This window comes from Bos taurus, chromosome 4 (genome assembly GCF_002263795.3).
Source record: "Bos taurus isolate L1 Dominette 01449 registration number 42190680 breed Hereford chromosome 4, ARS-UCD2.0, whole genome shotgun sequence".
In the NCBI taxonomy this organism is placed as follows: domain Eukaryota; kingdom Metazoa; phylum Chordata; class Mammalia; order Artiodactyla; family Bovidae; genus Bos; species Bos taurus.
Window position 1 is genome coordinate 43504341 of NC_037331.1, and position 13666 is coordinate 43518006.

General features: G+C 36.1%; 1 protein-coding gene across 2 annotated transcripts in view; it reads right to left on the reverse strand.

The window, feature by feature from the left end:
* RSBN1L (round spermatid basic protein 1 like) overlaps window positions 1-13666 on the reverse strand; it is an 87199-nt gene that overhangs the window by 43274 nt on the left and 30259 nt on the right. For both annotated transcript variants that reach the window (XM_059886051.1, XM_002686750.6), the window contains exon 2: window positions 2755-2871. In XM_059886051.1, the coding sequence (XP_059742034.1) occupies window positions 2755-2871 (117 nt within the window). The remainder of the gene's footprint in view (window positions 1-2754; window positions 2872-13666) is intronic.

Consider the following 13666-nt stretch of genomic DNA (forward strand, 5'->3'; position numbering starts at 1 on the left):
TATGCACAGCAATATTTTCACTCTTCCTTTCAAGAATTACCTACCCGTGACCTTTAGTACACTAACAATAACCTTGAACATTGGCTTCTTTTAATGCCCTTTTCACCTGCTCACCATCAAGCTCCTTGATATGCTATAATGACAAAATTTACTCTCAAAAATACTATACTGGTAACATCCATGTTCTTATACCTTTATCAATAAAGAACATAAAAATGACTAGAACATATAAGTATATTCAGAAAAAGTAATTGGTAGACATTAGAAATTTTAAAAAATGAGCTAAATAAGCTTATGTTTCACATTTATTTGTTCCTTTAAACTGTTTCTAATAAAGCAAACTCCTTTTTATCAGTGAAAAACACTTATAAGATTTCTCCATTAATAATACCTTTCTGCTATGTATATAATCATGTATGTAACTCTAGTCATACTCGATGCAGTTTTAATGAAAATCTGGAGGAAATAAGATTGGTGTGGAGAAACAGTTAGCATCTATTTCAGATATTCAAGGGTCATTACCCACTCCATGCCTGCGTCTGCCATAAGTTGCAATGTTAGCATCATCAGAAGGAGAAACTTATAAAGAGAAGAAAAGTTAAAAACCATAAAACGGGGCACAAGGCAGTAAAGAACAGCATACTTACTCCCCAACCTAACTGATTTTCCTGTTGCTTCAGGTCACCAATGACAAAGGATGCCTTTCCCTGGTCATAACGCTCACTTGGCAAATGGCTGGCCACACATGCAGGACAAACTGTGCTGATAATAACAACAGCTAATACTCACTCACTGCTTACCATGGGACAGGCACAATCTCACAAGTTAATCATGTTTTTATTCCAGCTGGTAAAGAATCCGCCTGCAGTGCAGGAAACCTGGGTTCGATCCCTGGGTTGGGAAGATCCCCTGGAGAAGGGAACGGCTACCCACTCCAGCATTCTGGCCTGGAGAATTCCATGGATTGTATAGACCGTGGGGTCCCAGAGTCAGACACAACTGAGCGACTTTCACTTTCACTTTTTTTTACCCTCCGAGGAGAGATAAGTTTTCTCATTGTTTTTAAGCACAAGAGTTCATCTTTCGTACAAGTTAACAAGAAAGATTCCTATCTGTTTACTGAATATCTGTGGACTAGACACTGTACTTGGTACTTCCCCTATACTTAACGTCATTTAATCTCCACAACCCTGAAAGGCAGTAATTATTATTTACCTCCATTTCACAGGAAGTATATTTTCCTACGTCATCCCAGAGATCAATTTATTTCCAAATGTCTTTTATTCCCCTCTATCATCACTAGGTTTCAGTTTAGCTTAATTATCTCTTAAGCTTTTCATTTATTTCAAAATCAAGGTTACCATTGTATATTACTAGAAAAATCTCCACTTCTTAGGTTATTTAAAATTCTGCTTGCATATGTAATTTCCAGGTTCACATATTTCACATTAATGGTATGCAAGCAATTTAACATTCAACCCAGTCATAGGAATTTACAACACTGTACACTCAAACGAATAATAAAATGACTATGTGACTAAAGCAATTTAAAAAATGAGTAAACCAACATGGTAAAGAAAAGAAAACTTTTCAAGTGTTAATCATAAGCTGCTGTACAGCACTAGTGTGATTATATTCAATTCCTGCCTCAGAGGCTTACAATCTATTTGGACAACACACATCAAACACACTGGCAAAGAAACAAGACGAAGGCCCGTGAGCGTTAACCAAGTAGTCACCAATCTTAGCTCTGTCGTGTTTCTTCAGGGTCTAAAGAATTTTTTAGAAAATAAAGTTCTGACAAGTAGAAAATAAGAGCTTAGCCAAAGTGCACCAAAGAACATGTGGAAACAGGACAAAGAGTTAAATGAAATCACAGAATCTAAAAGTCTATGTACCTTAAATTATGTAATTAATTTCATTGCACCTACAGTGCTACGGACTTCTCTCCCATATGTAGACAGAAAGGCTTATGCACATGTAAACTCAATATGAAATTAATAAAAGTCAACGTGTTATGATCAACAAATTGTTGACTTGATGAGGCAGTTAATGAATTTGCTAGCTATCAAGCAAGCAAATGCCATTAATTCTTCTTACCTCCTATCTGAGTGAATTTAAAACTATCTATCACAAATTCTCCCTCGAAGAGTTCATATTTATTGATAGGATCTATATTATTACCTAACCATCCACCCCCACATAATAACTAACTAAAACAGTTATTTTAGTTATTTAGTTATTTTTCTCATTTTTTTATGAGAAAAAAATAGGAAACAAAAAGAGGATATTCTTCAGCTTGCAAAAACATACAGTAAAACAGAACATCTTGTTATTTAGCTCAGAGTAAAATACTCCCTGTAAACTATGCATAGCGATTATCATCAAACACTGGTAAGATCACTGCCTCTGCCATACCTCTCTATCATGGTTAAAATTGCTTTAGTCTCTTCTTTTAGATTATCCAAATACCCATAAACTAGTAATGTAAACACAGAATTACATAACCTATTTTTAAATGATTCAAGGAACCTAATAATTACCTTTACTACTTCCAATAACTCACTAAATAAATATACTAAAGACATATTACTAAACAGATTAGAAAAGTCCACTATTAACTTTTCATATCTTGACCACAAATGTTTATTCTCAGTAAAATTCAGCACCAAGTAACATTTCTTATTTTAATCACTAAGCCAATAAGTACACTGAACAATATCGTACAACTGAAATCACTGAATATATACTTACTTTTCAGTAAAATCTTTACTTCTCCATTTTCTTTCTTGATCTCATTCATTACTTTATGCTTCTTTTTTTCTCTCTCCTTTTCTTTATCTCTCTCTTTAATTTTGTCTTTGATTTTATCTAAAAGACAAAATAAATACTTCAAAACATTATACAATTTTCTTTCATGAACTACAGTCCAATTTCTCAAATTACAATACACCAAGGAAATCAGAAAGAAAAAAAGATGTAATTGTTCTTTCTCTAAGTTTTTAGGAAGTATTTTTAAATTTCCTTTCATACATTAAACACTGGAATATATACATCATAAGCTGTCAAAATGTAGCATTACAAATTTTATTCTACAGATTATTCTTCACCTACTTCATTTCCAACACAACATCAGCCTAACTTCAAATCACTTAAAATAACTGGCTAACTTTAATCAGGAGAGTAAACTACAGTGGAAAAAGGGCTAGTTTTGAAGTTGGGCATATTTGTTACAACACTGGAAAAAATACTCATTCTCAATGGCCTAATGTATAAAATAATGAAATTGATGATAAATTTTCATAGGTTACACCAGGGCTAAATGAAGGAAGATATAAAAAGACTACCCAGAGTTTGATATATCTATATAATATATACATATATATGTATCTATATACATATATATGTGTGTACATATACATGTACACATATATATATGTGTGTATATATATATATATAAAAGACTAGATATTAAGTTGCCTTACCCTTGTATCTTTTAAAAAAGACATGACTGACTTGGCTAACTAGTGATACTATGATATTAAAATAAAGCATATAGGAACGCAAAGAATCATTGGTTCACATTCTAAAATTCAAACTTTGTATCTGCAAAATTATTTGATGTCCTTTTAATTCTTGTTTGTTCAACCAAGCTCCTATGCACTCAGCAACAACAATGTAGAGGAGAATTTTAAAATAGTGATGAAGTCCTTGTCCTCAAAAAGCTCACTACAATTACAAAGTTATGACACAAAACTTCACACAAAACTGCAAAATATCCTGTAACAGCCAAGATTATACACCACATATGCCAATAGCATAATTCCTTCAAATCCCTTCATACTTCTCTTTCTATAAGTACTACTCTAAATTCAGGTATTAATCATCTAATGTCTATTTAGATTACTGTCTAGATCAGTTTTGTCAAATAGAAATATAAGGGTTACCACATAAGTAAATTTACATTTTTAGCAGTCACACTAGAAACAAAAGGAAACTAGTGAAATTAATTTTAATAATATATTTTTCAACAGGGAACCAATACTAAAAAACTGTTATTGAGATATTTCACATTCTTTTATTCATAATAAGATTAAAAATTCAGTCTACAGTTTAAACTTATGGCACATCTCAATACAAAGTAGCTCAACTTTAACTGTTCAATAGCTATGTGAGACTAGGAGCTACCATACCGAACCACTCTCTGGACTACTAAAACAGATAATTCCTAAAAAACATCAAATCTATGTACTTAACAAATATTTTGAAACGTATTAATTTTAAAAATACCAATTTGAGGACTTCCCTGGTAGCTCATTGGTAAAGAATCCACTTGTAAATCCAGGAAATACAAGTTTGATCCCTCATCTGGGAAGATCCCACACGCCACGGAGCAACTAAGCTCAAGTGCCACAACTATCGAGCCTCTGCTCTAGAGTCTGGGAGTGCAACTACTGAACCCTGTGCACCCTGGAGCCCGTGCTCTGCAGCAAGAGAAGCCATGGCAATTAGAAGCCTGTGTGCTGCAACTACAGAAAGCCCGTGCACAGCAACAAAGACCCAACACGGCCAAAAATAAATAAATAAAACTACTTTTTAAAAAGAATCAATGTCTTTTCCAAGGAGTCGGCTCTTTGAATCAGGTGGCCGAAGTATTGGAGCTTCACCTTCAGCATGAGTCCTTCCAGTGAATATTCTGGGTTGATTTCCTTTAGGATTGATTGGTCTGATCTCCTTGCAGTCCAAGGGACTTTGATGAGTCTTCTCCAGCATCACAGTTTGCAAGCATCAATTCTTTAGCACTTAGCCTTCTTTATGGACCAACTCTCACATCCATTAAACGACTACTGGGAAGACCACAGCTTTGACTATACAGACATGTGTGGGCAAAGTGATGTCTTTACTTTTTAATACACTAAGTCTGTCATAGTTTTTTTTTTTTCCTAAGGAGCAAGCGTCTTTTAATTTCATGGCTGCAGTCACCATCGGCTTTATTTTGCAGCCCAAGAAAATAAAGTCTGTCACTGTTTCCATTATTTCCCCATTTACTTGCCATGAAGTGACAGGACCAGATGCCGTGATCTTCATTTTTTGAATGCTGAATTTTAAGCCAACTTTTTCAGTCTCCTCTTTCACCTTCATCAAGAGGCTCCTTAGTTTCTCTTTGCTTTCTGCCATTAGGGTGGTTTCATTTGTGTATCTGAGGTTGTTGACATTTCTCCCTAAAATCTTCATTCCAGCTTGTGATTTACCCAGCCCGGTATATCACATGATACATTCTGCACATAAGTTAAATAAACAGGTTGACAATGTACAGCCTTAACATACTCCTTTCCCAATTTTCAACCAGTCCATTGTTGCACGTCCGGTCCTAACAGTTTTCTCAGGAGACAGGTAAGTTGGTCTCGTATTCCTATCTCTTGAAGAATTTTCCAGTTTGTTGTGATCTACAGTCAAAGGCTCTAGCATACCCAATGAAACGCATGTTTTTTCTGGAATTCCCTTGCTTTTTCCATTTGATCAATGGCTATTGGAATTTGATCTCTGATTCCCGTGCCTTGTCTAAATCCAGCTTGAAGGATCTTGAGTATTGCCTTGCTAGCATGTGAAATGAGGACAATTATGCGGTAGTTCGAATATTCTATGTCACTGCCCTTCCTTAGGTTTGGAATGAAAACTAACCTTTTCTAGTTCTGATATATGCTCATATACAACTTATTCTAAAGTTCTAGAATTGATTAAACTGTTCTCATACTTCAGATTAGCTCACTACTCTTACTTTTTGATGTTTTAAAATCCTTGAAATCATATCACAGGCTGTCATTCAGCCATAAAATGTCAGCACAAATAGCTGGAGCCTAGAAACATATATAAGTTAATATTGCGTAAGTAATCACACTTTTTTTAAATGAACTAGTTACATATCACTTAAAATCACAACTGAAGAAAACACTTATCTGTAATGTCTCCACATTTCTTTTCCCAATTACCCCTAAATATTTATTAACCTAAAAGTATTTTTCAATAACTATTAAACTTTTAAAAGCTTATTAAAGTATAATATACATACAGGAAAAAAAGCATGTAAGTACCATAAACTGCTCAATTTTCACAAAAATAAACAGCACCCAGTACCCCTGTGTTCCCTTCAGTCTTTATGCAGTACTGCAAAGGGTAACCATGATCCTGACTTCTAACACCAAAGATTAAAACAACTATAGAATTTTAATGGCAAAAAAAGAATATGAAAAAAAAAAAAAAAAAAAGAATATGAGCTATAAACCTACAACAGAATATATTTTTGCAAAGTAAAATTAAACTAGTTTGCAGGAAATAAAACTGTAATATAGCATGATCCAATTTTTATAGACTTTATAAATATATTTTCTTACTGATTTTTTAAGTAGTTTTCTGTTCAAAGAAAAATGGAACAGAAGGCAAAGAGATTTCTCTATGTACCTCCTGCCTCTAAACATCACAATTTTTAAGAATTTATAATTAATATACATACATTCAAAAAACAGACTGAAAGATAATAATGCAAATCATTAAAAGCCATTACTTTAAAGTGGCAAAAAGTTTCTAAGCTTCTGCAGTAGGAGTATATCAGTTGTGTAATACAGGAAATGGCAAGAGTGAACATTGACATTTTAGGAATCAGTGAACTAAAATGGACTGGAATGGGCAAATTTAATTCAAATGACCATTATCTCTACTACTGTGGGCAAGAATACCTTATCAGAAATGGAGTAGCCCTCACTGTCAACAAAAGAGTCCAAAATGCAGTACTTGGGTGCAATTTCAAAAATGACAGAATGATCTCTGTTCGTTTCCAAGGCAAACCATTCAATATCACAGTAATCCAAGTCTATGCGCCAACTAGTAATGCTGAAGAAGCTGAAGTTGAAAGGTTCTATGAAGACCTACAAGACCTTCTAGGACTAACACCCAAAAAAGATGTCCTTTTCATTATAGGGGACTGGAATGCAGAAGTAGGAAGTCAAGTGATACCTGGAGTAACAGGCAAATTTGGCCTTGGAGTACAAAATGAAGCAGGGCAAAGGCAAACAGTGTTTGCCAAGAGAACTCACTGGTCATAGCAAACACCCTCTTCCAACAACACAAGAGAAGACTCACATGTGGACATCACCAGATGGTCAACACCGAAATCAGACTGATTATATTCTTTGCAGCTAAAGATGGAGAAGCTCTATACAGTCAGCAAAAACAAGACCAGGAGCTGACTGTGGCTCAAATCATGAACTCCTTATTGTCAAATTCAGACTTAAATTGAAGAAAGTAGGCAAAACCACTAGACCATTCAGGTATGACCTAAATCAAAATCCTTATGATTATATAGTGGAAGTGACAAATAGATTCAAGGTATTAGATCTGACAGACACAGTGCCTGAAGAACTATGGATGGAAGTTCATGACACTGTACAGGAGACAATGATCAAGACCATCCCCAAGAAAAAGAAATGCAAAAAGATAATATGGTTGTCTGAAGAGGCCTTACAAATAGCTGAGAAAAGAAGAGAAGCAAAAGGCAAAGGAGAAAAGGAAAGACATACCCATTTGAATGCAGAGTTCCAAAGAATAGCAAGGAAAGATAAGAAAGCCTTCCTCAGTGATCAATGCAAAGAATAGAGGAAAACAATAGAATGGGAAGGACTAGAGATCTCTTCAAGAAAATTAGAGATACCAAGGGAATATTTCATGCAAAGATGGGCACAATAAAGGACAGAAATGGTATGGATCTAACAGAAGTAGAAGATATTAAGAAGAGGTGGCATGAATACACAGAAGAACTATACAAAAAATATCTGCATGACCCAGATAACCATGATGATGTGATCACTAACCTGGAGCCAGACATCCTGGAGTGCAAAGTCAAGTGGGCCTTAGGAAGCATCACTACGAACAAAGCTAGGGGAGGTGACAGAATTCCAGTTGAGCTATTTCAAATCCTAAAAGATGCTGCTGTGCTGCACTCAATATGCCAGCAAATTTGGAAAACTCAGCAGTGGCCACAGGTCTGGAAGAGGTCAGTTTTCATTCCAAACCTAAAGAAGAGCAATGCCAAAGAATGTTCAAACTACCGGACAATTGCACTCATCTCACATGCTAGCAAAGTAATGCTCAAAATTCTCTAAGCCAGGCTTCAACAGTACATGAAACATGAACTTCCAGATGTTCAAGCTGGATTTAGAAAAGACAGAGGAACCAGAGACCAAATTGTTAACATCTGCTGGATCATTGAAAAAGCAAGAGAGTTCCAGAAAAAGCCTTTGATTGTGCAGATCACAATAAAATGTGGAAAATTCTGAAAGAGATGGGAATACCAGACCACCTGACCTGCCTCTTGAGAAATCTGTATACAGGTTAAGAAGCAACAGTTAGAACCAGACATGGAACAACAGCCTGTTCTCAAATTAAGGAAGGAGAACGTCAAGGCTGCATATTGTCACCCTGCTTATTTAACTTACATGCACAAGCTGGAATCAAGACTGCTGGAGAAATATCAGTAACTTCAGATACGCAGATGACACCACCCTTATGGCAGAAAGTGAAGAGGAACTAAAGAGTTTCTTGATGAAAGTGAAAGAGAGTGAAAAAACTTGCTTAAAACTCAACATTGAAAAAACTAAGATCATGGCATCTGGTCCCATCACTTCATGGCAAATAGATGGGGAAACAATGGAAACAGTGAGAGACTATTTTTGGGGGCTCCAATATCACTGCAGATGGGGACTGCAGCCATGAAATTAGAAGATGTTTGCTTCCTGGAAGAAAAGCTATGACCACCCTAGACAGCATGTTTAAAAGCAGACATTACTTTGCTAACCACGGTCCATCCAGTCAAAGCTATGATTTTTCCAGTAGTCATGTATGGATGCGAGAGTTGGACTATAAAGAAAGCTGAGCGCCAAAGAACTGATGAACTGTGGGGTTGGAGAAGATTCTTGAGAGTCCCTTGGACTGCAAGGAGGTCCAACCAGTCAATGCTCAAGGAAATCAGTCCTGAATATTCAGTGGAAGGACTGATGCTGAAGCTGAAGTTCTAATACTTTGGCTACCTGATGCAAAGAACTGACTCATCAGAAAAGACCCTGATTCTGGGAAAGACTGAAGGCAGGAGAAGGGGGCAAGAGGATGAGATGGCTGGATGGTACCACCGACTTGATGGACACGAGTTTGAGCAAGCTCCAGGAGTTGGTGATGTACAGGGAAGCCTGGCATGCTGCAGTCCATGGGGTTGCAAAAAGTTGTACATGACTGAGCGACTGAACTGAACTGAATACACAAAAAGGGGTCTTGAAATATGCCCTCAAGTACAGTATTAAATAGTTCAAGTAAAAGTAAGGTAAGTGTGAAGTCATTATATGAAAGACACCTATGGAAACAAAACAATGACATAGCCAAGAGAGCAAGAGTGACTGACAACCTAACTGCATTTACCACCTATCCTATACCCTCAAAACAAAGGAAACAAAAAAACAAATAAGCCTATATATACACAGTAGAAAAGCATTTTTGTGGCATAACTGTTGTCCCAACATACACATCTATCTCAGTCTCGACCTCACTCACTCTTCCAGGAATTTTTTGCTTCCTGTCAGAGCACATCCTTTTTTCAAAATCCAACTTAAAGTACATTCATTAAATTTTCTGTAGTCATATTACAGACAGTATAAAGATGCTATGTTAGGTATTTACTTGTTACAGGCAAACATGTAACAGCTATGAGAAAGTGGGAAACCCACAAGCTAAGAAGACCCAGGTTCAAATTTAAGCTCTATGCTGCTGCTGCTGCTGCTGCTGCTGCTAAGTCGCTTCAGTCGTGTCCGACTCTGTGCGACCCCATAGACGGCAGCCCACCAGGCTCCCCCGTCCCTGGGATTCTCCAGGCAAGAATACTGGAGTGGGTTGCCATTTCCTTCTCCAATGCATGAAAGTGAAAAGTGAAAGTGAAGTCGCTCAGTCATGTCTGACTCTCAGCGACCCCATGGACTGCAGAGCACCAGGCTCCTCCATCCATGGGATTTTCCAGGCAAGAGTACTGGAGTGGGTTGCCATTGCCTTCTCCGTAAGCTCTGTAACCCTGATAACTAACATACTTTCAGATCTCCAGTTTCAGCTGTAAAATGGAGTTTAGGTAAGATTAAATAGAAGTATATACAAAAACATTTTATAAAATAAATATGCCTTATAAATATAGACTACTATTATCTATCTACCCATACTACTGAGGTATAATAAACATTTCGGACCATAACAATTGAGAACTCCACTGTCTATACAACCTCAAGTCTGCTGCTACTACACAGTAATGCATTTTTATTTATAAAGGCCACTTCTAGGTCTTTTCACACACACACAAAAAAGACTCCCTGGCATCTAGTTTACTGAATAGGTTGTTCTTTAACGATCATCATTCTTAAGTTTTTATTTCTTTCCATGACCAAGAATTTGTACAGTTTTAACCTTCAGGGTTTAATCTAAGGCTTGGAAAGAATTTCTAGCTCACCTTCCCATCACAATTCTTAGAATAAAAGTAAGAATTATTCCATCATAAGAACAACAAAAGTATTTGTTTAGCAAAGTCCAATTTAACATAAGGACAAGTTTTATTTTAAAATAAAAAGGGGGAATACAGGACAGATGGAACACAGATGCTAAGAGACCCACAAAAACAATTTAAACCTAAAGAGGCCAAAGGAATAGAAGAATGAAGGAAAAAAGAAGGAATAAGTAAGTCATTATCAACTCACAACATACTATAAATTATGTATGTGGGAAAACACACATGGGCTAAAGACATTTCTCATATGGAAAAGTTAAGACATAAAAAGGAAAGCTAATGAAAATAGTTTCAAACAAAATATAAATGGGATTCGTCAAACATATGGTCAACTTATGGTTTATTCACATAAACCATATATGCGCAATGTATAACAACATACATTTCATTCACCCAATACATTTCTATTGAGCACTTATGTTTAAGAGGCAAAAACGAATTCTAGTGCTTGACTAAAGAACCTTAAAACTGATAAGGTATCAGTTGATTCTTACGTTAAGCACCAGTTTGGAAATGCGTCTTTTTTTTTTAAAGCTTTTACTGAATTTGCCACAATACTGTTTCTGTTCTACATTTTTTGGCCACAAGACATATGGGAAGCCAGCTCCCCAAACAGGAATCGAACCCACACCCCCTGCATTGGAAGGTGAAGTCTCAACCACTGGACCTCTAGGGAAGTCCCCTGGAAACCAGCTCTTAAATAATAAAATGACTGTTTTCACCTGGTTATAATCAAATTCAGTAGTCTCCACAAGTATTGATGTTATTATAATAATGTAAGGATGAAAACACACACACACACACACACACAAATATTACATGAACTGCTCCAGTAAGAAAGCAAAACTTAGAAAAAGCACTGTGAATACCTTTAAGAAACTGATCAAATATATCAATAAGCTATTCACCTGGAATCTTCAAATTAATTCACAGATTTCCAGATAACACACAATTGCCACCTATGTTTTAACAGTTCTAATTACATTTCTACATACATCACTGCTTTCAAAAATACAATTCATTTTAACTTTCACTGTCATATTCATACTGACTTCAAAAACAGAAGAAAAAACAGCAATCGAGAATCATTTTTATTGTTTCACCTGTCATTTATCACCCAGGGAAAAGAGGTGGCAGCTCTAACTTCGGGCAGTCACTGATGGGCTCATTCTCATTTGTTCTGTGCTAAGAAACTAGACCAGGTCCACTAACACTATACTGAATAATACCGCAAGCAGGTTCTCGATCTCATGCTGTATTCTAGTTAGCTACAAGCATATCTTTCTTCTCAGCATCATTCCTGCTCCCACCAGTGTACATTCCTTGAGGCAGAGATGGTTCTCCCTCAATAAATGCTTGTTTGATGCTGAAAGAAGTCCTGTAATAAAGTGAGATATTACTGTTATTTTCTATGGTTTACCACGACTTTCTCTCCAGTAAGGTACTCTAGGTTGATCTTTGTTAACTCTTCCTTCTCTTCTACGGCAAGAAAGGGAATTCTTAGTCCTGAAAACCTTTCAGGATTAGTTCTTCAAATGTATATATATCCCTTTTCTAAGTGACCTGGTCATTTTTGACAAACAGTTTTAAGATTTAATGAAGCTATTCTTCAACAACAGCAGGAATCCAAAACTTTTCTGGATTAGCCTCAATAAAGACAAATAATTTTTCCCAAAAGACAATGGGGTTATTTCTTTTTTACAAAAAGCTGCTTTTACACAAAGAACTCTTACACTTTAACACCAAGAAAAGAAAATATTATAAACAGAAAAATAAAAATCTTAAAAAGAAAATAGTAAACAGAAAAAGGTACAAAGCACATAAAACAAGCACATTTCAAACAATGTTAATGTCCCATAAACATGAAGAAAAACTCAATTAAAATAATGTAAAATCATTTTTTTCACCTATCAAACTGACCGGTTTTATTGGGATATTCATATATCACTGAATAGTAAGTTTAAGGTGTATACAGCATAATGATTTGATTTACATGTATCACAAACTGTCCATCATCTTATATAAACACAAAATTTTTTCTTAACTAGTGCTGCTTGGCAAAGGTGAAGTAAATAGGTACTTCTGCACAATGATAATGAGCATAAACTGACAGCCTTCAGTTCAGTTCAGTCACTCAGTCGTGTCCGACTCTTTGCGACCCCATGAATCGCAGCACGCCAGGCCTCCCTGTCCATCACCAACTCCCGGAGTTCACTGAGACTCACGTCCATCGAGTCGGTGATGCCATCCAGCCATCTCATCCTCTGTCGTCCCCTTCTCCTCCTGCCCGCAATCCCTCCCAGCATCAGAGTCTTTTCAATGAGTCAACTGGAGGGCAATTTAACAACACACTGAACAAATATTAAAACCCATCATTCCTTTTATCCCACAATTCCACAACTAGGATTTAATAAAAAGAAAGCCAAGTTTGCACAAAAATGCTCATGCAAGGGCCTTCACCCCATATTATTCTTTTCCTATATTATTTTTAATAGTAAAAACCTATAAATAACATGTTTAATAATGAAAATTAGTTAAATTTGGGTATATTAAGAAATGGAAGATTATGAAGTCATTAAAAATTATGTTTGTGTGCATACATGCTAAGTCACTTTAGTCATGTGCGACTCTGCAACTCCACGGACTGTAGCCCACCAGGCTCCTCTGTCCATGGGATTCTCCAGGTAAAAACAATGGAGTGGGTTGCCATGCCCTCCTCCAGAGAGTCTTGCCAAGCCAAGGACTGAACTCATGTCTCTTATATCTGCTGCATTGGCAAGTGGGTTCTTTACGACCAGCGCCACCTGGGAAGCCCCCCCAAAATCATATTTAAATAATAGTTAACTTCACAGGCAAAATTTTCAAGATACGTTAGAGGAAAACTGCAAGTTGATATATATGTGTAAACCTATAAAAGAATCCCAAGTTTGACATATAATATACTGTGTGTATATATATATGTAAACACACACATTTATGTGTATATATCTGTATATGTATGTATGTATTCACACAAATACAAACATAAAGGATCTTAAAACAAGAGAAATTGTTTATAAGTTTATATAAGAAAGAGTTTGA